The sequence below is a fragment of the Podarcis bocagei genome (genome assembly GCF_964188305.1).
Source record: "Podarcis bocagei genome assembly, chromosome: 2".
In the NCBI taxonomy this organism is placed as follows: Eukaryota; Metazoa; Chordata; class Lepidosauria; order Squamata; family Lacertidae; genus Podarcis; species Podarcis bocagei.
The window spans coordinates 26,073,065-26,093,409 of record NC_138126.1 but is presented as its reverse complement, the minus strand read 5'-3'; the positions used below and the strand labels follow the sequence as shown (position 1 = coordinate 26,093,409).

General features: G+C 46.5%; 1 protein-coding gene and 1 long non-coding RNA gene across 5 annotated transcripts; both read right to left on the bottom strand.

The window, feature by feature from the left end:
* Window positions 1-647: 647 nt before the first annotated feature.
* IMPDH2 (inosine monophosphate dehydrogenase 2) lies at window positions 648-19,529 on the bottom strand. Of its 4 annotated transcripts, XM_081182728.1 has the most exons (16): window positions 19,311-19,529; window positions 18,089-18,142; window positions 15,101-15,149; window positions 14,746-14,847; window positions 13,681-13,755; window positions 12,781-12,987; window positions 11,409-11,496; window positions 10,558-10,757; window positions 10,244-10,334; window positions 9,385-9,480; window positions 8,859-8,930; window positions 4,848-4,991; window positions 3,534-3,678; window positions 3,038-3,181; window positions 2,703-2,786; window positions 648-965 (listed from the first exon to the last, which is right to left on the bottom strand). In XM_081182728.1, exons 1-16 carry the CDS (start codon window positions 19,406-19,408, stop codon window positions 944-946), a joined length of 1,671 nt encoding a protein of 556 aa, XP_081038854.1. In that variant the 5' UTR covers window positions 19,409-19,529; the 3' UTR covers window positions 648-943. The 4 variants fall into 4 exon arrangements, with proteins under 4 accessions (XP_081038854.1, XP_081038856.1, XP_081038855.1 ...); XM_081182730.1 differs by lacking the exon at window positions 8,859-8,930 and having other exon boundaries at window positions 19,311-19,528; XM_081182729.1 differs by lacking the exon at window positions 18,089-18,142 and having other exon boundaries at window positions 19,311-19,527.
* Window positions 7,710-8,852, bottom strand: LOC308581376. Its single transcript, XR_014005029.1, has 2 exons — window positions 7,853-8,852; window positions 7,710-7,804 (listed from the first exon to the last, which is right to left on the bottom strand). It is a non-coding gene; the product is annotated as an uncharacterized lncRNA (long non-coding RNA).
* Window positions 19,530-20,345: the final 816 nt, after the last annotated feature.

Below are 20,345 nucleotides of genomic sequence, written 5' to 3'. Positions count from 1 at the left end.
ATGTGGCCAGCATGACTAAGCCGCTTCTGGTGAACCATGGAAACGCCATTTACCTTTCCACCGGAGTGGTACCTATTTATCTACTTGCACTTTGACGTGCTTTCAAACTGCTAGGTTGGCAGGAGCAGGGACCAAGCAACAGGAGCTCACCCCATTGCAGGGATTTGAACCGCCGACCTTCTGACCGGCAAGCCCTAGGCTCTGTGGTTTAGACCACAGTGCCACCCGCGTCCATTCAGCAGTTATTGAACTACAACTCCCATCATCTCTGATTACTGCCCTGCTGGGCAGGAGTACAAGAACAGTTGGAGGATGGGCAAAGGTTATCCACACCTGTTTTAAATACCAGCTACGTTTGGGGCCGGAATTGGAGACCCTTAAGCCATAATTCTGAAACTATAGTTTGAGGAATGTATTAAAGGCATTGTCTTCTGACCTGTTCATCTGGGTAGAAGCAGCAAGTGGAATGTGACTTTAGCAGAGAAATAATGTGCGGCACAGCACAGGCTGGGGTGGGCTTCTAAAAATAAAAAGGTATGTCTGGATGTACCTATGTAGAGGCCCAGCAGCACACAGTTGGAAGGCTATATACTCTCATCCACGACTGCCAAAAGAAAAGACACTGATAGCTGTAATTGCACAAGGAAGAAGTTGGAAGAGGCCTTCTTGCCTCTTTGTTTTATTGTAAAAAAAGAAATACAGAGACAGAGACACAGGACCCTTCTCCAGAGCCTCGTTCAGCTGACACTTCTGGAATAGGCTGATGCGTTTTACCTTCAGCCCCTTGGTCAAAGCGGCTGATAATGCGAAGGAGGAGCAGCAAGCAGCTCCTCCCCTCCGGCAAAATGGCACTTCTGTGAAGGGAGCAGTTCATGATCATGGCAGCAAAGGTCAGGCACCACAGGGCAAAAATGAGGCTCAGGGAAAGCGCAAGGGACTTTCATCAGAAAAGGCGTTTTTCATACCTAGGCAAGAGAAGGAAAAGGAAGCTGAAGTTGCGCGCTGTTCACCGGAAGTAGCAAATTATTGCTCTCTTTTGCCAAATGGAATTAGATAGGGGTCTCCCGCTTAATTCCACTCCCCTGCTCACAACCTCAGGAGCCGTTTTAAAGTAAAGGAAGAAGTGGGCGGCAGTCTTGGCCCTTGTCCTCGACTCTCCATTCACAATGTCAGCTCAAACCCAATGATTTTAAAATTTATTTTCTGCTCGGAACTACAGTGGTGCCTCGCAAGATGAAAAGAATCTGTTCTGTGATTCTCTTCGTCTAGCGGTTTTTTCGTCTTGCGAAGCAAGCCCATTGAAGGATTAGCGCTATTAGCGGCTTTTAGCGGCTTATCGGATCAGCTGATAAGCGGCTTAGAAAAAGGGGGGGGGGGAGGAAAAAAACCCCGCAGGAACTCGCAATACATTTTTGTCTTGCGAAGTAAGCCCATAGGAGATTCGTTTTGCGAAGCACCTCCAAAACGGAAAACTCTTTCGTCTAGCGAGTTTTCCGTCTTGCGAGGCATTCGTCTTGCGGGGCACCACTGTAATCCCTGCCATGGGCTCCAATCCAGAGCAGTAGTCCGGATTTAGACCCTGCAGCAGCAGCTGCAAAAGAAAGAACCCAACTGTTTTTACTACCATCCATTTGCATGGTCACAGCATGACCGTAGGCTTGTTTCAGTGCAATGAACCTTGACTGTATCTTCACACGGTCTCCACCTCCAATTACGTACTAGTACTGGGTGTAAGAAGAACACCCTCACAGTGGTACCTTGGTTTGCAACCGTTTTGGATTACAACCACGTCAAACCTGGAAGTGTGTGTCCCTTTTTTGGGACTAAAACCCTTTATTATTATTATTACAACCCCCACTCTTTTTTTTTTGGAGGCCCCACTGGTGAAAGCTCACCTTGGGTAACAACCTGTTTTGGTTTACAACTGGACCTCTGGTATGGATTATGGTTGTAAACCAAGGTACCACTGTATATTACAGTTATTTATTTATTTTATTTATTTATTTATTTACAGCTATTAGCCCATAAATATATTACAGTTAGAAGTACAGCGGTATCTTGGTTCTTGAACTTAATTTGTTCCAAGAGTCTCTTCCGACTCCTGAAACCGTTCGAAAACCAAGGCACGGCTTCTGATTGGCTGCAGGAGCTTCCTGCGCTCAAGCGGAAGCCATGTCGGACGTTCAGCTTCCAAAAAAACGTTTGCTAACCGGAACACTTATTTCTGGGTTTGCAGTGTCCGGGAGCCGATTTGTTCGACAACTAAGCCGTTCATGAACCAAGGTACCACTATACTCCACAATTCTAAAAAATCCAAACATAAGAAGGACCTAGCCTCAACAGGAAAGAAACTATCTGGCCCTCTCTGATCAGTTCAGGGTGTTTTCTAACAAACGCAGCCCCTTGATCTTTTCTGCTTTGATATTTGTCCATAGGTGTAAACACGGCCTTGTGCTAATTCTGCTTCAGAAGGTATTAAGAAGCAGCAGAATTGAAAGTAATTGTTGGGCTGGTCCCTTCTTGGAAGTGTCTAAAGCACCTCAGCTACTTCCCTGCACTCAGGATCCTTTGGGATCCTAGTTGGTTCTGGCCACAGGCTGCTTTCACGCTGGCAGCCAGGAGACACACTTTTCTTTTTTAATTTCCCTGTTTGCTAAGTGCTCTGCTTACTCAAGATGGATCAGTTGCACATAAAAACTTACGAATGGAGGCCATGAATCCCTCCTTCTACTTGGGCAGATGCTGTCCTCTTTTCAAATTTCAGCTCTCCAGAATACATCATGGCCCTGGCGATAAAAAGTCGAAGAGAGTGAGAGTGTGTTCCTGTTCCCCTACTAAGAGCCACATTCTTGCAATAACACAGGATGGGAACCATAGTGTGGGCTGACCAACCCATGTGGGCCAATCATGGAAGTGAGGGACAGTTTTGGTCTGCCTGGTAGATTGTGTGTGGCTTGCTCACATGCCTTCAGCATACATCATCCCAAAGTATACAAGACTGGCTGGGGGGAGGGTGCGGGGTGCAGAAAGCTCTCACCTCACTTGCGTTAGACTCTTGGCTCCGATATCCTGGCAGGAGTGCTGGATGCCAGCAATCAGGTACGGCATGAACTTGTGAATGGAGCCCTTGTCTTGCACAGCGCCGGAGACCCCCTGTGCCACTTTAATTTTATCTGTCTCGCTGAGAATCACAAAGAACAAGAAAAGGCTTGTGAGAAATGCAGAACTGGGCTTGCAAGCTTTTTCCAGAGATGGCAAGTAACAAATGTTTATGGTGAAAACAAGGAAGGGTGCACTGCAAGTCTTCCGCCTAAGTCACCAGATGCCCACCCCAGATAGAAAAATCTGGGCTTGCTTCTGAAACGCCATCGAAGCAAGATTCTGAAAAGCCTCCAGTGGGAGAATATTCCATGGAGGTGAAGCGGCGAATGTCAGTTTTATTATCTTCCACAATCTGCATGCATTATTTTGTTTATGCAGCCCAGCCTGGTACCATTCAAGCAGTCCCTCTGTTAAGGATACACATCTCCTACCTGAAGTATCTATTCTGACTGCCCAGGTTCTTGTCCATGGCATCAAGTGACCCCATGCCCCGGTACTTCTTCAGCCTGATCCCATCAGAAAAGAAATACTCCCCGGGGGCTTCGGTTGTGGCGGCCAGGAGCGAGCCCATCATCACTAAAGCCAACGAAGAGAGCAAGAACAAGTGGTGTGACGTTGTAGGGAAAGCAAAGCAATGGGGAACTGGGCTTGCACTTCCAGTCCGCTCTAGAGGGGTTGGGGGGTAAACTTTGATGCTGGCTAGGTAAAACATTCATGTGATCTAGCCCCTTCATATGTGTGTGTGTGTGTGTGTGTGTGTGTGTGTGTGTGTGTGTGGTCTGGTTAGAGCTGGGATCCAACAGAACAACCTCCACTCCCTTTATGTACTTAAGGAGATGCTACATGCACCACAAGCCAACCTGGCCCCGATCCAGCCTCCCACTAGCCCCCAAGGGTTTGTGTGCCACCAGTCTGGAATGGGGCTTCCTTCACCGAGGAAAGCCCGCTCTGAGCAATGGTGAAACACTGCTGCTGCCTAGGACACATCTGCATGGCAGCTACCTGTGCTATTTAGAGTATTACAGCTCTGAACTGAAGCTGTTTGTGTGAACTGCATGGCTGCTGCTGCCTGTTCTCTTGCAATTTTTGAAATCTTTCTACAGCTTTATTAGGCAGGGCTGGGAACCTATGGCCCTCCAGATGTTTCTGGTAGCTTAACGGTCAGGGGTGACAGCAGCTGTAATCCTGCAGCATCTGGAGGGCAACACATTCCTTAAGGCACCCTTTCCCAACCTTGGGTCTCCACATGTTGTTGAACTACAACTCCCATCACCCCTAGCTAGCAGGTCAGAGCTCTGGAATGATGGGAGTTGTAGTCCAACAACATCTGACGACCCAAGGTTGAGAAACACTGCCGTAAGGCATTACAATCACTGGAGGAAACTTTTATGTGTCGCACAAGCCTCTCTCTCAGTGAAAATGTGTTTTTTTAATTTCATTTATCACCTGCCCTTAACTCTATTATCCCGGGCGGACCTTATACGGGCATTCACACACCTCCAAGTACCGGGAAATCTTGCCCAATCTGGTTTCCCAGAGGTACACACAGGTTTAACAGCAGTGCATTAATGCAACACAACCTATAGCTGTTTCACCTGCTCTACCTAGTAACCACTTGCCCCATGCAGGACAGATGTGTCTGGTACAGCACATCTGGAGATACTACTGTGGCAGAGTTCCCTGGTGCACAACCAAGCGTTGCAAGCTCTCAGTGAAATCCAAGTTGACCACCATTGCCATCTCACCTGTGGAAGCGCCAAGCGCCAGGGCCTTGGCAATATGCCCAACAGTCTGGATGCCGCCATCCGCAATCACCGGCACGCCAAACCTCCGGGCGTACTCAGACACTTTGTAGACTGCTGTGGCCTGAGGCCTTCCACATGCCAGGACTAAATCCAGAGAGACAGAAAAAGAAGCGGAAGAACAATCAGAGTCTGGTCTGAGGCAGGCCCTTTGACGGAATCCCCGTCTTCAGCACGCAAAGTTTTAGAAAGGCACATGGCTTCTTTCAGCTACTGCCTTTACATAGGAGGCAGAGTAAAGCAAAGTCAGCCTGCAGGGGAAGCACCCTCCAGATCTTCATCCCAGAATGCAACTAAAATTGAGATGCGAAGGCACGGGGGGGGGGGGACCTGACATAACTAACCTATGGAGCACCTGTGTGCTGCTCCAATGGCTAAGGAAGGCTTTTGGAATAGCCCATAGAGCAGATAAAAATCCATGCAGTCTTGAGTCCCACTGACCTTGCTTGCATCTGGCATCCAACCGGAATACTAGAGACTTTCGGAATATAACAAAAGCCCTGTTTATGCTTGGTGGAGGGGACATGAGGGCTCACATGGGAGTTATTATCAAGCCAGCTATCTCCTGGCACACAGGGCGGCTGTGTATAGGCCTCACTGTTTCCATCTAAAGCACAAGATGGCACAGGAAGTGAACATTCCTCAAATGAAGGGTTCCTGCAGAACACACCCCGTGTGTCAATAGGAGCTCTTCTGTGCTCAATTTCATCAATTTGTCCCGGATTTGCTAGCTGTTTCCACCCACGTGCCACTTGGGATGTGCATTCTGGAAGCGATGCATACTGCACAGCCAAGGACATGCAAAAACTCTTGCCAGAAGTGTACCGCCCTTTCTTCCAAAGAGGGCTTTCTTTCCCCCACACTTCACAAATAACTGGGAGGCTTTTCTCTGCCACGATTAGAAGAGTGTACCAGATGAGATTGTGACCATGCAAGATTAGTCAAAGAGTGCAAACTTCCTGTTAAATGCAGGGTTTCAGGGTTGCTATCTGCACCGCCAAAGCTAACTCAGTGCTTCACCAAGAAACCGAGCCAGACACAAGCCACTTTTTGCACCAGCTCATCTGTCGTTTCATCCATTCCCCTTCACTTTCTAGGGCTCAGTACAGGCAGCCCGGAAAGGGAATCTCGTCCATTCTAGGAAATGCGAGTTTCAAATTCACTGAAATCAACTGCATTGAACTGGAACTCAAATCAATCATGAAATGGGCTGCCAAAAAGATGAAACAGTGTTAGTGCTAAAGAGGTGGTCTCGCTTTTGCTGAGGCTGCCTAATGTTGAGAGCAGTGTTTCCATGTTATGGCCGACAAGCCAATGAAGCAGTTTGCTCCATACATAAACACCCACCCTATACTCTGGTTGTAAGAACCAGGTCATGTGTGTAGCCGACCTTTGCAACAATGGTGTACAGAACTGTACACTGAGACCAGCCCTTTATGAATTAACATGTTGGCACCAGGGAGCAAGACACAGTCCTACAACCTAGTGCCTTGCACAGGTGTTGACTTCCAAAGCAGGGTTTGAAATTTGCCGTAATAATTTGGTATGGTAACGTCACTGCCATTTGGAGTTCCACAGAATAAGAGATAAAACAAAAAATGGGCAAGCCTAGTCTTTTATTAGACAAACTCTTCATTGTCGTAAAGCAGGGGCGGGCAACATTTTTGAAGTAGAGGACCATAATCCCTTGGAGGAGGAGTTCCAGGACCACATACTGGTTGCGATCAGGCCTAAAGCAGATGCAAACACCCCTTTTATCTCTCTCCCTTTGAAGCCTGCCACCTTGCTTAAGAGTTGCCTGGGAATATATGCTCACAGACTCTTACTGCATTTAAGAGCCATAACAGATTAAAATTAGATTGTTGGGTTCTTGGGTCATCACAAACCAGCTGGTAACCCTGTTAGATAGCTGGTTATATTATCTTAAGGCTGCACCTATCCTAGCCTGTTGGTTGTCTATTATTATTAAAATTTTATAAACTGCCATATACCCAGAGGTCTCACTGATCTACACTGACCGGTAGCAGTTTTCCAGAGTCTCAGGAAAAGGTTCTTCCTAGCTCAGCTTCTCAAGATCCTTTAATACAGAGATATCAGGATTGCAACTGGAACCTACAATATGAAGGTTCTGCTACTGCAACTAGCAACTTCATTGTATAGCTATTGCTCCGTATAATAATAATAATAATAATAATTTATCCTGAGCTTTGACAGTTACAAGAATGCAAAAGCAATTGCGGATCTGAGGAATGCTCTCCAGGGGTGGGGTGGGGGTTGCTTACATCTTTGGGCACCAGGTGAAAATGCTTCTCTTCAACCAGGCCACTGGCCAATTAACATTCTATGACCTTGTAAATGTGTGTGTGTGTGTGTGATTGGTCTGTTTCTGTTTCATTATGTACTTTGTGGATTTACAGCACTACAAGTCTCTCTGCCGCCTTCACGTTTGTCAAAGTATCCAACTTGGAGGCAGGTTAATATTACACCATGCATGTATCAGGCATCTGTTGCCATATTGACCTTAAAGAGATAAGGGGTCCAGAGTGGGCGATGCTGAATTTTTACTGGACTAACCTGCCCAGAGCCCTCATTGCAACTGTGTCAAAAACCTCAAAGAGGCATGTCAGGGATATAAAGTCCATAACTGTGTTGACTACCACAGCTGGGATCCCAAAAAAAGTACACATGCTCATGGAAAAGAAACCTGAAAATGCACGTGGGAAGCTGTGCTTGCTGTCTGTCAGGTGAGCAGAGATCATAGTTCTTGGGCTGTTACAGAAATCTGACACCGAATGCTTCCCCTCCCCCCAAATCAGGTCAATACCTGAAATGACTGTTTTTACTTTTAAAAACAGCACCTTTGACTTCATATCAGATATAGCTCTCTAAAGGAGAATGAGCTAGTTCTGTATGGGACAAGAGAATGACCTCAGTCCTCTCATGGCAACCAATTGCAAGGAAAAATGAGCATACTTTCCCTATGGAACGCCTAGCAAATGGCTACTGGTATTCCCTGTGGCAAGCAAACAGGAGAGCAGCCGGGGTTCTGGGGGAAAGGCTATTCCCACTTCCCACGGAGAATCTCCATACTCAAAAAGGAAACTCTCATTCATCTGTGTGAAACAGTAGCTAAAGCCCTTTTCCGCGTGGCTACTTTGGGGGCACTTTAAAGCTGCGTGGACAAGCCCATAAGTGGGGGGGGGGGAACTACCATGGCCTAAGGATGGGGAACATACAGACAGGGACTGTGGTTTTCAAATACTTAAGAAGCTGCCTAGAAATGATCACCTAATTTACTCACAATAAAAGCTTAGAATTACTTAAAGTAGGCTGAAATTGAGCATTGTTAAAAAGGTTTTCTATCCATTATCAATGCTGCAATATGGATATGGTCATCAGTGCAAGACAAAATCCTTCCATCATTATAAAGGAAAATATTCAGGCTACCCTGTATGAAACTGGGATCTTCCTAGTAAATGTAAACAATCCCCCGCCAACCCTACTGGTAACAGCAGTCAATCTAATTAACCCTCTGAAAATTACAATTTACTATTTTGTATATATGGCTGGAATTTAGTTAATTTAACTTGTAGAATCACAGCTGCTGCTGCCGCACGTGCCGTTAATTATGGCACCTTTGCCCACCAAGAGAAAGGAAGCAGTCAAGGTAATTAAAAAAAAAATCCACATAGTCCTGGATTTAAGAAGAGAGAAAGAACTCCAGCTAGTACCATTAAGGGCAACTTTGAAACCCTGCTTTAGGAAAGGCTCAGAATCAAGAGAGTGTCTCAGCTTTAACAACCAGTATCCAAAGCCACAAAACCCCAAGTGCGTCTACAACTAGATTATTCTCAAAACAAGCAGGGGGGGCGGGGGGGGGGCAATGGGCAGCCAATCAAAGCCTTGCTCCAAGGCACAAAATTAAGGGGTGAGGGGAAGGGGGCAATGACTTACTATAGGTGCCAGTGACTGTGGAAGGGCATTTGGGGCTGTGGGACTTTAGGTCTGGAGGGATCTTTGGAGCAGCTGAACAAGACAAAAACACATACAGTTTAGAGGTAAGAGGGAAGCAGCTCAGGAACCAGGAGGATGCCCTGAAGAGTTGACGCAACGCCAGCATGCTGGCACGGCACTGTGCAGTTGGGCTGCACTCCATTAGTACAAAATTGGCCCTGGCCAGGCAGCCCAGCACATCTCTCCTCTCTGTTCCATTGCTGACTTTAGACACAATTAATCTGCTGCATGCTCAGAGTCACGACTCCCCTGTCCTGGTTGCTCACAGGGACAGCCTCTGTACTGCTGGCATGGCAAAAGGGCAGAAGCCCACCTCAGTATCAGAAGGACTCAATGGACCAGATACAATTCCCCTCCTTTCCAGGCACTGTACAGATTCTGGGCTAGTGCTTCTGGAGGGCTACGTTCTTTAAACAAGGCACTGGGGAAGAGAATGTGTTAATGATCTGCAGCGGGAACTGAATACCTTCTTGCGTGATGCAGATGGAACCGCTGCCCATGCCGACCCTCAGGGCATCGGCCCCGGCGTCAATCAAGTTCTTCGCCTGAGCCGCCGTCACCACTAGGAAAAGGAGGAAAACGTTATGAAATGGGGGAAGGGAGGAGGAAGAGATAGAAAACCGGTCTCCGTCACTCTGCGCTTGCGACAGTGATGTTTTCCTTTCCAAACAGACGGGACCGGCTTTGCACAGAGGAAGCCACTGCAATCTCAGCTGTAAAGGGCAGGCTCGGATTCCAGTTCTTGCTGGCTGGCCGGCCTTCGGCCATCTCACCAATGTGATGGTGTTCACAAGAGAAGGGAACAACCTGCACAACCAAAGTGCCTTCTTTTGTTAATTCAGAGGAGGAGGTAAGCAGTTAGGGCATGCCAGACGTTTGACCTCTGGTTACACCAGAGGTTTTGTCTGGTATGAAAAGTGTGTCTTGCTAAATCCCATGTTTTTATTTGTGGCATTCCAGCAAGTTTAGGATTTGGAGATGTCAGTGGTTGCACTCATGACTTTAAAGAAAGGGATTGGAGCCTATTCTTCTGTAGAGGGCTGCATTTCCTCAGGGCTGTATGACAGCAGAGAGTCGCCCCAGAGCCAAAAGTGAATGGGGGAACCCCCTTTTTTCTGTCTCTCTATCACTGCCAGCCCATGGGCTGTTAGAGAAAGCCCTTCATCTCTCCTCTGCCAGCTTGCAGCCAGGGGTTTTGGGGGTTTTTTTTGGGGGGGGAGGGAGCCAAAAAGCTAGAAACTTATGTAGATTTAGTTATAAGTCCGTTCTACAACCCAAAGAACATGACCACATTTTAATGCTTATATTAGCAAACATCTTGTTACCGTTGCCTCCAATGACCTGCAGCTCAGGGTATTTCTCCTTGATGTATTTGATCATGTTGATTTGGAAGATGGAATTCCCCTGAGAGGAATCCTGGGATTGAAAAGAAGAGGAATGAGGTCTAGAAGCTTGCTCTTCATCAGAGTAAACATCAGCAATCATAGAAAGATTAAACAGCTATTGAGATTTCTAGACAAGACCTCCTCTGCACAGACTCAAACGCAATCAGCTCCACACAGAAAAGTCCAGATTGCACTAAGAAGGCAACACCCCTACTGCATACTACTAAAACTCGCTTACCACCCCTAGGACTCACCAGAACAACAACGTCCACACCAGCTTGCACTAGTAAGTCGAGACGGTATTTGTCATCTTCATGGGTCCCAATGGCAGCCCCACAGAGCAGCTGCTTCTTGGCATCTTTTGACGCAAGCGGGTAGTCCCGATTCTTCTTCAGATCCGTGCGTGCAATTATGGCCACCAACTCCCCCTTCTCGTTAACGATGGGCAGTTTTCCTGGAATGCCAAAAGTTATCTATGAGTTGCAATTTTAACTCTTCCCGAAGGTTTTTCATCTGCTTTTGTTTTTCATTCTCTTTGATTTTTCAGCGGCAAAAAAATAACGACCAGAGTAAACTGGAGCAATAGATAAATACAAAACCTGAAGTCCACAAGCCCATTAATCAGTCTGCATTGTCAGGCACCTATTCACAAAATATTCAAATTGACCAAAATACAGAGAAAGGAAAGGGAAAATGCTGCTCCTTATTGAGAATCCAAGCCGGAAGAGGTAATGACTTAAACAAGGCACTTGAACAAGTCCACTGTGGAATAAGGGTTTAAGCCTGGAAGCTGCAGCTTCTGTACAACTAACTACACTGACGTTTTGATCTCCCTCCACAAGGGGCAAGACAATTCTTTGAACCTTTCATCTTCTCCACTCAAAGCAAACTGGGCTTAGCTCAAGGTACTTGGAGGCACCCCTGGGTCACATTATAAGCCTTTGCTCAAGACGCTGGTAAAATTCATGTCCTAGGAGTGGAAAGTAATTGTGCCATTACTTGTAATTTGTGCACATCAAATTATGAGGTTAAAACGTGGGATGCGCCACATGTCCACTGATTTAGCATAGTATGCACGGAATACCACACATCTATTCCCACTGACCTTTTTTACTCCTCTGCAAGATTTCATTAGCTTCTTTTAACGTAACTCCTGCAGGTGCTACAACGAGGTCTTCCCGCTTGGTCATGATCTAGGGAAAACCAAAGAGCAAAGTAAAGATGCTGTCCTCTGCGTCTGGGCCAAACTGAGCCGTTCTGAGTAGCAGATGGGGTCTCAAGGAACGAAGAGAGCTGCAGGAGAGTCTCAAACAGCAGCAGAATTTTTATTTTGTTCACAGTTAAAGGAGAGTTGACAGCATTTTGATCAGACTAGGCAAAAATTGCTAGAGGGAGAAGGGCAGTGGTACTTGAGAACATCATAGTGCATGTCAGAAATATTATTTATTATTGTTTAAAGCATTTGTATGCCATGCAGTAACCGTGTTCTCTGGGCAGCTTACAACAAGAAAGCATTTAAATACGGTAACAACCAACCACCTAAAAGCAACGTAATGTCAGTGGCAGCAAATAAAAATGTGTTGTTGTTTTTTTACTAACCAGTTTTATTGCTATGTTATTAAAGCTTGCCCTGGTATTATAGTAGCAGTGTGTTTTTATGCTGTGCCCTGCCTTGTTGTATTTTCCATGAAAGTGTGGTTTATAAATATTTAAATAAAGTAAATCACGCAATCCTCCAACTGCAGTCTGAAAACAACCCACAAACATTTGCAACCTCAGTGGCTCATGTACCCTACGTTTAAAGTATGCGCGGTTGAGCTATCTGCCATTAAGACTCAACAATTATTTTCTAGGCTTAATTGTATTCGTGATCCCAAGTCCAGTCCAGTCCTCAAACTACTTCCTATCAACTTCCACACATGACTCTTCCAGAGTAAGAAATCTGAGAAGAGTGGCCTTAAAGTGTCTCACCCAAACAGGAGCAGCAGAAAACAAAAGCTTCTAGCCTTGCTCAGCATCTCTCCCCCTCCCTGAAGTTCACATCTCTCCAGAGCTCTTTTCAAAGCATGTCACTCCCAACTCCCACTTGAGGGTAATCAGAGATGATTTAAGGCCGCTCTTGGGCAGCGTGCACACTGCTGGTTGTGTCAGCACAGCCTAAAGATAGCGCAGGAGAGCAGAATGGGCTCCAAGGCACTGCGGAACGTTGCACTGCTGAAATCCGATGCCCAGCTATACAGCGGTTACACTAATGCTAGCTCCAGAAGGCTTTCATTATGCAATGCGAGGGGAAATGAGCCAAGCGAACAGAAAAAGTTGCAAAAAAACCCAACCTGTGCTATGCGCTAGTGCTCCAAGACATTAAACATAATTCCTTTGGCCAGTGCAAAAATAAAAATAATGCTAGAGGTCCACACACTACCCCAGCACAAGTTCTAGCCCTGCTTGCTGATCCCAGAAGAAATAACCCCACTGACCTCGCTGAGAGGCAGGTCATGCTCTTCTTCCTTCAAAAAGTCGATGTCTCGGGATGAAATAATCCCCACGAGTCGGCTGCCCATCTTCCCATTATCTGTTATAGGGATGCCGCAGAACCCATGGCGGGCTTTCGCTTCGAAAACATCTCGCACGCGATCTTTGGGGCTCAGCACTACTGGGTCCGTGATAAATCCTTGTTCGTATTTCTGGAGCAAGACACGAATTCAGAAGGAGAATTTTGAGCCGCATACAAAATAGTTACATAAAGATATGCATTGGGGGAAGCAGACGTCTGCGGAGCCAGACAGGACTCTCCTGGGGAATGGCCATCAGTAACTGCAGCATTGTAGTGTGTGGCTTTCAAACATGGTTAGGGGCTCATCCAGACAGCTGCAAGTACAGAAATAAAGAATAAGACAGGTAGCCTGCTATGCCCAGTTCCTCCGAATTACAGGGATCCAGGAGACCAAAGCATCTTGCCTGAATGTACTGAGGGCGTCAACAGCTACTATGGGTTAATGCCAAAACACCAGTCAGATCTTTTTGTATACCTCAAATGCAACAGGACCATCTTTTAAGAGTCCAGCAGCCAAGATTCTTAGCGAACAAACAGCACACATTTCAAAGCATGGCTACAAAGTGAACTCTGTTCCACATTAATCACCATGAACGTCGGCGCAAATGCAGCTATTAACTTAATTAGAACCAAGGGAGGTGACGGGGACTTGTACACGAGAGGGGAGAGGGCACGTAATCATGCAGCCATACGTTTGTGGTAAAGGCACAGGTGAGTAAACTATGTCTACAGCAGAATACCCACCTCACAAAGCAGTAATAGCCAAACCTGTTATCAAACCCTTCTCCCCAGGGACGTTTATATAAACAGAAGTTGGTTTTACCTTAACTTTCCGTACTTCGTTGGCCTGGAATTCTGGGGTACAATTATGATGAATGAATCCAATTCCACCTGTGAGCTGAGAAGATATAGAAAGAAGTTTAAGTTGGAACAGAAATAATACAGTGGTACAGTAGTACCTCGGGTTAAGAACTTAATTCATTCTGGAGGTCTGTTCTTAACCTGAAACTGTTCTTAACCTGAGGTACCACTTTAGCTAATGAGGCCTCCTGCTGCCGGTGCACGATTTCTGTTCTCATCCTGAGGTAAAGTTCTTAACCCGAGGTAATATTTCTGGGTTAGGGGAGTCTGTAACCTGAAGCATATGTAACCCGAGGTACCACTGTACCTCGGTTTAAGAACAACTTAGTTTACGAACAAATTGGATTAAGAACGCTGCAAACCTGGAAGTAGGTGTTTTGGTTTCTGAACTTTGGCTTGGAAGCAAAACATATTCCGCTTCCTGCTGAGTGTGTTCCATTTGTAAACTGAGTCCCCCGCTGCTATGGGAAAGCACGCCTTGGTTTAAGAACAGACTTCCGGAACGGATTAAGTTCGTAAACCAAGGTACCACTGTACTTCTTTGCTGCCTTTGACCAAGGGCAGAGAGAAGATTAGCAGGAATGGCTCAGAAGCCAAACTGTTGTTGTTGTGCAGAATAAGGCTCTGCATTTAAAACAAAAACAAAACCCCCAGGTAAGAACTGATATACTAAGAATTTTAAATACTGTAGGGAAAAAGCATAAAAGCAGAATTGGAAGGGACTACTACTTTTCTGGCTAATATTGAAAAAATGATTACAGACACGGCCATATGTTTTTAACAGTACAATGAACGGCCATATGTTTTTAACAGTACAATGCCATGCATGTTTAATAATTAAGCCTTACTGTGTTGAACAGGCCTCACTCCTAACCATGTGTGTTTAGGACTGCAGACAAAATGATCTGAGGAAAAATGTTCTTGATATCCCATAGGGATTTACCAAGATACCAAGAAGTATTTCACACACACATGCCGCACTCTAAACTAAGGTAAGCTCTCTCTCCCTTCTGCCCTGGTTTCTTACCGCCATTGCAATGGCCATGCAAGCCTCTGTTACAGTGTCCATAGGGGAGGATACCAAGGGAGTCTTCAGGGTTATCTTCTTGGTCAGAGCTGAAGTCAGGTCCTTAAAATAAAGAGAGTTTGGCTGAAACAGCAGGCAGCTTTATTTGCGATCTTTTCAAGCAGCATTGTCATCGTACCTTCACACACTTAGTGACCCATCAGAACTAGAACTGCAGAACTAACACTGCAGATTCCAAAACGCACAGTTAGTACTATAAAAAGAGACAAACAGAAAGGAATATCCTACAGTGCAGAAAGCACTTCCTTCTTGACACTGATTTTATATATTATACAAACTTTAGTCTCATACTCACCACTTGGTCTGCAGTAAAGTCTATGTAGCCAGGGAGTATAAGGAAGTCGCTGAATAACAAAGGAAAGAAGAAAAAATGTTATTTTTGGAAGCCTAATACAGAACTTTTAACAAGTAAAAGGCTTTATAATGTAATTTGTGGTTCGCCGCAGCATGTTGCTGAGATAAATAATGACTGTACCTGTGTGTGGGGTTTTCAACTAAGTTCTATTCAGAGCAAACCCACTGAAATTAATGGAACTAACTTAGTCATGATCATTAGTTTCAGTGGGTCTACTATTGAGAAAAGTTCAGTTGAATACCACCTGGGGAACCTCCTGAAGTTCTGTGATTGGAACCCCCAACAAAATTTCCTCCTTTAAGAAACAGTGCCTACAAGGGGAAGAGTTGGATCAGGAACATGGCTTAGGTAAGAGAAAGGGTTTCAAAAGTGTAGGGCTGATGGGAGTTGTAGTTCAGCAACTGATATGGAGAGCCAAAGGTCCTTTACCCTCAAGGCAATTCCTCAAATCTCTCCCAAGCTACTTTTAAATTTGTAGGAGAAAATATACAGTCACGATTTTAGTGTTCATATGGTTTCCCTTCCACATCTAACAGCACTCTTGGGAGGTTAAGGGGTTTGAATCAGGGCTTTGGTGCAGAGGGGAAACATCAGACTGCCCTTGCTCCTGTACCCCAACCTCACTGGCTTCATTTTTCAGAGGGAAATCAAGTGGAAAGTTCTAGTCATACAACTTCACATAATACACGCCTCTGGGATGGCAATGAGTGGGCAGAGGTAAAGTGGTTTGATTGCACCAATTGCCTTCTGCTTGAACTTACTGCTTCTCCCAACCAAGCCTATAACCTCATTATTTACTGTTTGAGAGAGGGTCTTGTAGCTCAGCAAAATGTTTCTGATTCACTGCCAGGAACAGAATATTGGGTTGCCGTGATGGGCAAAATGTCTTGCTAGAGACCCTGGAAGAGCTACTACCACAGAGAGTAAATAAAACTGAACCAGACAGACCAGAGGTCTGACAATGTAAGATATGCAATGCAAAGATTCCCAAATCAAAAGAGGAATCTTCCACGAAAATTTGAATCTTTGGCATCTCCTGAGTTTTAGAAGTTAGAAAAACCCCCACCACATGCATGCCCAGCTGTATTTAGCTTCCCCCACCCCCAGAAAGTCTCCAAGAAAGCAAAGTTGTGAAACTCCCGAGCAAAATGTTCTACAGGAAAAAGTTAGCTGATGTTTAACGAATGCTATGTCCCCAACTTGGAAACCTTCCAGGAGACCTGTGAAGACCTTCCTATTGCATTGACTACCTCTCTACCAGCAGCTATTAAGTCATAGAAATCTAAAGGGAATTTCCACATACCAGGGGCATCATACGGGAGTGCTGCTGGCACCACTTGCCAGAAGCAACTGAAAGAGACAATGCTGTTGCCCTCATGCCTTGTTTGTAAGCCCCACAAAAGCTTACTGCTGTTGGAAACGGAATGCTGGATGAGATGGGACTCTTGGTCTGATCCTGAAACATGATTCTTATGTCCCGATGTTGGTGGACCCGAGACACAGTTTAAAGGCATTGGTATATGTGTGCATTAGGTAAAGGGACCCCTGACCATTAGGTCCGGTCATGACCGACTCTGGGGCTGAGGCGCTCATCTCGCTTTATTGGCCGAGGGAGCCGGTGTACAGCTTCCGGGTCATGTGGCCAGCATGACTAAGCTGCTTCTGGCGAACCAGAGCAGTGCACGGAAACGCCATTTACCTTCCTGCCAGAGCGGTACCTATTTATCTACTTGCACTTTGATGTGCTTTTGAACTGCTAGGTTGGCAGGAGCAAGGACCGAGCAACGGGAGCTCACCCCGTCGCGGGAATCTGAACCACCGACCTTCTGATCAGCAAGTCCTAGGCTCTGTGGTTTAACCCACAGCGCCACCCGCGTCCTATGTGTGTGCACTAGCTTGTACTATTTTTCCAGGAAGCAATTGACTTTCAGGAAATGGCAAGAGCCATAAGCTCAGTAGCAGAGCATCTGATTTGCACGCAGAAGGACTCTGGTTCAATCCCCAGCAAGGGCTGGGAGAGAGACCCTAGTCTGAAATCCTGGAGAACTGCTGCCAGTCAGTGTATACTGAGCTAGATGGACCAGTGGTCTGATTTGGTATAAGGCAGCTTCCTTATGATCCCTAGCTTTGGTGAAGGGCTGTAGGCTCAGTGGTAGAGCGTCTGCCTTGCATGCCAAATGTCCCAGATTCAAACCCTAGCGTCTGCCAAATTAGGGAAAGACTCCTAACTGAAACCAGGGAGAGCCACTGATAGTGTTGGCAATGCTGACCTAGATAGTACAAGGCAGAACCACCCACTCGCAGCACCTCAGTCTTGCCAAAATTCAGAATGAGTTTGTTTATCCTTGTCCTTTATAGCATACTTCACTGGGTAGAAGGTGACTGCTCATGTTCTTCCTTTTTTTTAAAAAAAAAAGCTGCTTCTCCAACTGCAAAGTTTGTTTCCAAACAGAAATAATTTATTTATAGATTGCTGTTCTCTAAAAGGGGAGGGGTGAGGGGTTGTGGCTGCTAAAAAGAGGGTCAGCTTTCTCGTGCAGGAATTATTTCCAAGTAAGTTTCTCAGAGGGTTCATATTGCACGTCTAGTTAGGGAGGAACTCGTGAAGGCTGTGTGCAACCACAGATCATCTGGCATCACGCGAGTCTCCACATGGATAGGAAGAGACTAAGCGGTGGAAGAGACAGAAAAATGGAAATAAAAACCTCCTCTCGCCAAAAACCCACAGTATACAACTCTAACAAGATAGCAACTTTATACTGCCGATTCATGTTCTTAAGAGGTTGGATCAGGGGTACATTCTATACTGCTCACGGCTTTCTTCTTATAGAAGGATTATGACTAAATGTGCTCAAGACTTGTCATATGGATCAGCAGGTGGTTTAGGAACATAAACCGATACACAAGTGTAATCAGAGAAACTGTTACATGATATTCTGGCTCCATGGTCTCTCGCAAGGGCTGGGATCATCTGCGCAGTTACTAGATAAAAAACACAAAAGGTCTTGCTGGGTGCGGGATTCAACAGACCCTGAGGAGGACTGACTATTCTGTGGAATTATGTCAAAGGTGAAGTTTAAGAAAAGCAAGGGCCAAGGAGGGGAGCAAGAGGAGAGATCCGCTAAGCAGAAAGGATTCCTCAAACATGAGCTTTCAGGGAACATCTTGCACAGGAAGAGGGATACTTGGCAACAGTTCTACTTATACAGTACTAGCCAACAGACACATTCCTCTCACCCAATGAAGAACTGAGAAAGGTGATCTCATATAGAATCAAAGAACTGTGGAGTCGGAAGGGACCACACGGGTCATCTAGGCCAACCCCCTGCGAAGCAGGAATCCTTCATCCAACATGGGGCTTGAACCCACAACCCTGAGATTGAGAGTGTCATGGTCTACCGACTGTGCTACCTGCACTACAACGCAAAAAGGAATCTACTCCACGAGATTTTTCTGGAAGTTCTACAGCAGGGGAGAAACAAGGTCTGCATGTTCAGGCTGAGGGTTTTGCCTCTCAGGGCACTCTCTCTCTCTCTCTGAAGCTGAAGGCCGAGAGTCTCTGCTTCTCCATAGGGAGCAATGGGCAGAAGGACATTTGCCCCTACTACTGGAACTAGCATCGCCCTCGGCTTCAAAATAGACAAAAGTGTGGGGGTGGGGAGAGAGAGGAAGGGGGGGATCGGGTAAATCCTTTTTCAAAGACCCAGAGGAACCCCCTGGGGTGAAAGGTTAATTCGAGCATTCATGTTTAGGGAAGCTTTTACTGTTTGATGTATTACAATATTTTAATATTTTTTCTGGAAGCCGCCCAGAGTGGCTGGGGAAAGCCAGCCAGATGGGCAGGGTATAAGTAATAAAATATTTATTTATTATTATTATTTGAGCACCCCCAGCCCCACTTTCCTTCACCCCGTGCCAAAGCCATCATTATAACCTTCCCTTTCCTCGGGCTATGATAGCATGTCGCGGGTGCAATACACACACACACCCCAAATTCCGCGTGCGGGGTCCAAAGGGGCGTCAAATGCCCCCCAACATGAAAAGAGAAAAGAAGAACCTGTGGCAATTCCTCGAGGCGGGTGGACACGTAGTGCCGACCCCCCACCCCATTACCACCCCCGCCCCACGGCCTTCCCAGGCGCCTCCTCACTTGTAGGTGAGCCCATCTCCGCAGTTGAGCATCTGCTGCGCCGTGAGCCCGTCGTCGGGCACGTAGCCGGTGCCGCCGCTGATCAGGTAATCGGCCATGGACGGATAGGCGCGCGGGCCGCGTGTGCTTCTTCCCTCGCGGCCTCAGAAGCAGAAAGCGCGCGCGAGGCTCTGTCTCTTTTGCCACGCGCCCTCGCCAAGAGAGTCAAGCGTCGGCGCCGCCGGGTACAAGAGCGCGGAGCTCGAGGAAACCCCGCCCCCCCCAGACGACGACGCGTCCTTGCGTCACGCCGCTCCGTCCGCACAGGTTTCTCTTCCTCCCCGCCCCCACCCTGCCTTGTGGGTGCGGGGGGGCGGAGCGGGCTACGGCGGCCGCGCGGGCTCATGCGCGGCAGGCTGGACGGGCTTCGCCTCCCTCCTTCCTCTTACCCCTCCCCCCTCCCCTCGCTTCTTGTCCCGAAGTAACGAGTTAAGAGCGGGAAAACAGAAGACGTTCCTTTCCCCACTCATTTTCCTCGATTCTATGAGGTCATTTGGGCAGAACAACAATTTTATTCAGTAGCCCCTTTTGTTTGTTTTTTTTTAAGAGCCCTTCTTATTAGCTGCCCTGTGTGCAGAGAAGTGGACCGGCCCCCGCAACATGGTGTGGCAGTGCCGGATTTACGTATAAGCGAAACAAGCTATAGTTTAGGGCCCCAAAAAAATTTAAAGGGAAAAAATCGATGTACATTTCCAAAATATAAGATAAAAAATAAAATAAAACCTACATACAGCAAGTGTTTTGTGTTATGTAGGCGCCTATGAAGCTAGCCTGCTCCCTAAGATATCACTAGTTAAATACTTATTAGGTCTATAAATTACCATATAGCATATATTCCACACACAAAAAGCGACAATTTGTTGTTGACAAAGGACAGCTGGACATATAAAGGGCCCTATTACCTTCAGTAGCTTAGGGCCTCATGAAAACTAAATCCAGCCCTGGTGTGCGGGTGCGTTTGGTGGTGGGGCACCGGCTTCTGAAGAATGAAGGTTA

Coding starts and splice junctions, on each gene's coding strand:
- IMPDH2 (XM_081182728.1), bottom strand. CDS start 19,408: ATGGCCGATTACCTGATCAGCGGCGGCACCGGCTACGTGCCCGACGAC. Junction 13,756..14,745: donor GCATGGCCATTGCAATGGCG/GTAAGAAACCAG, acceptor ATATCTTCTCAG/CTCACAGGTGGAATTGGATT. Junction 3,679..4,847: donor GGCGCTTGGCGCTTCCACAG/GTGAGATGGCAA, acceptor CGTTGGCTTTAG/TGATGATGGGCTCGCTCCTG.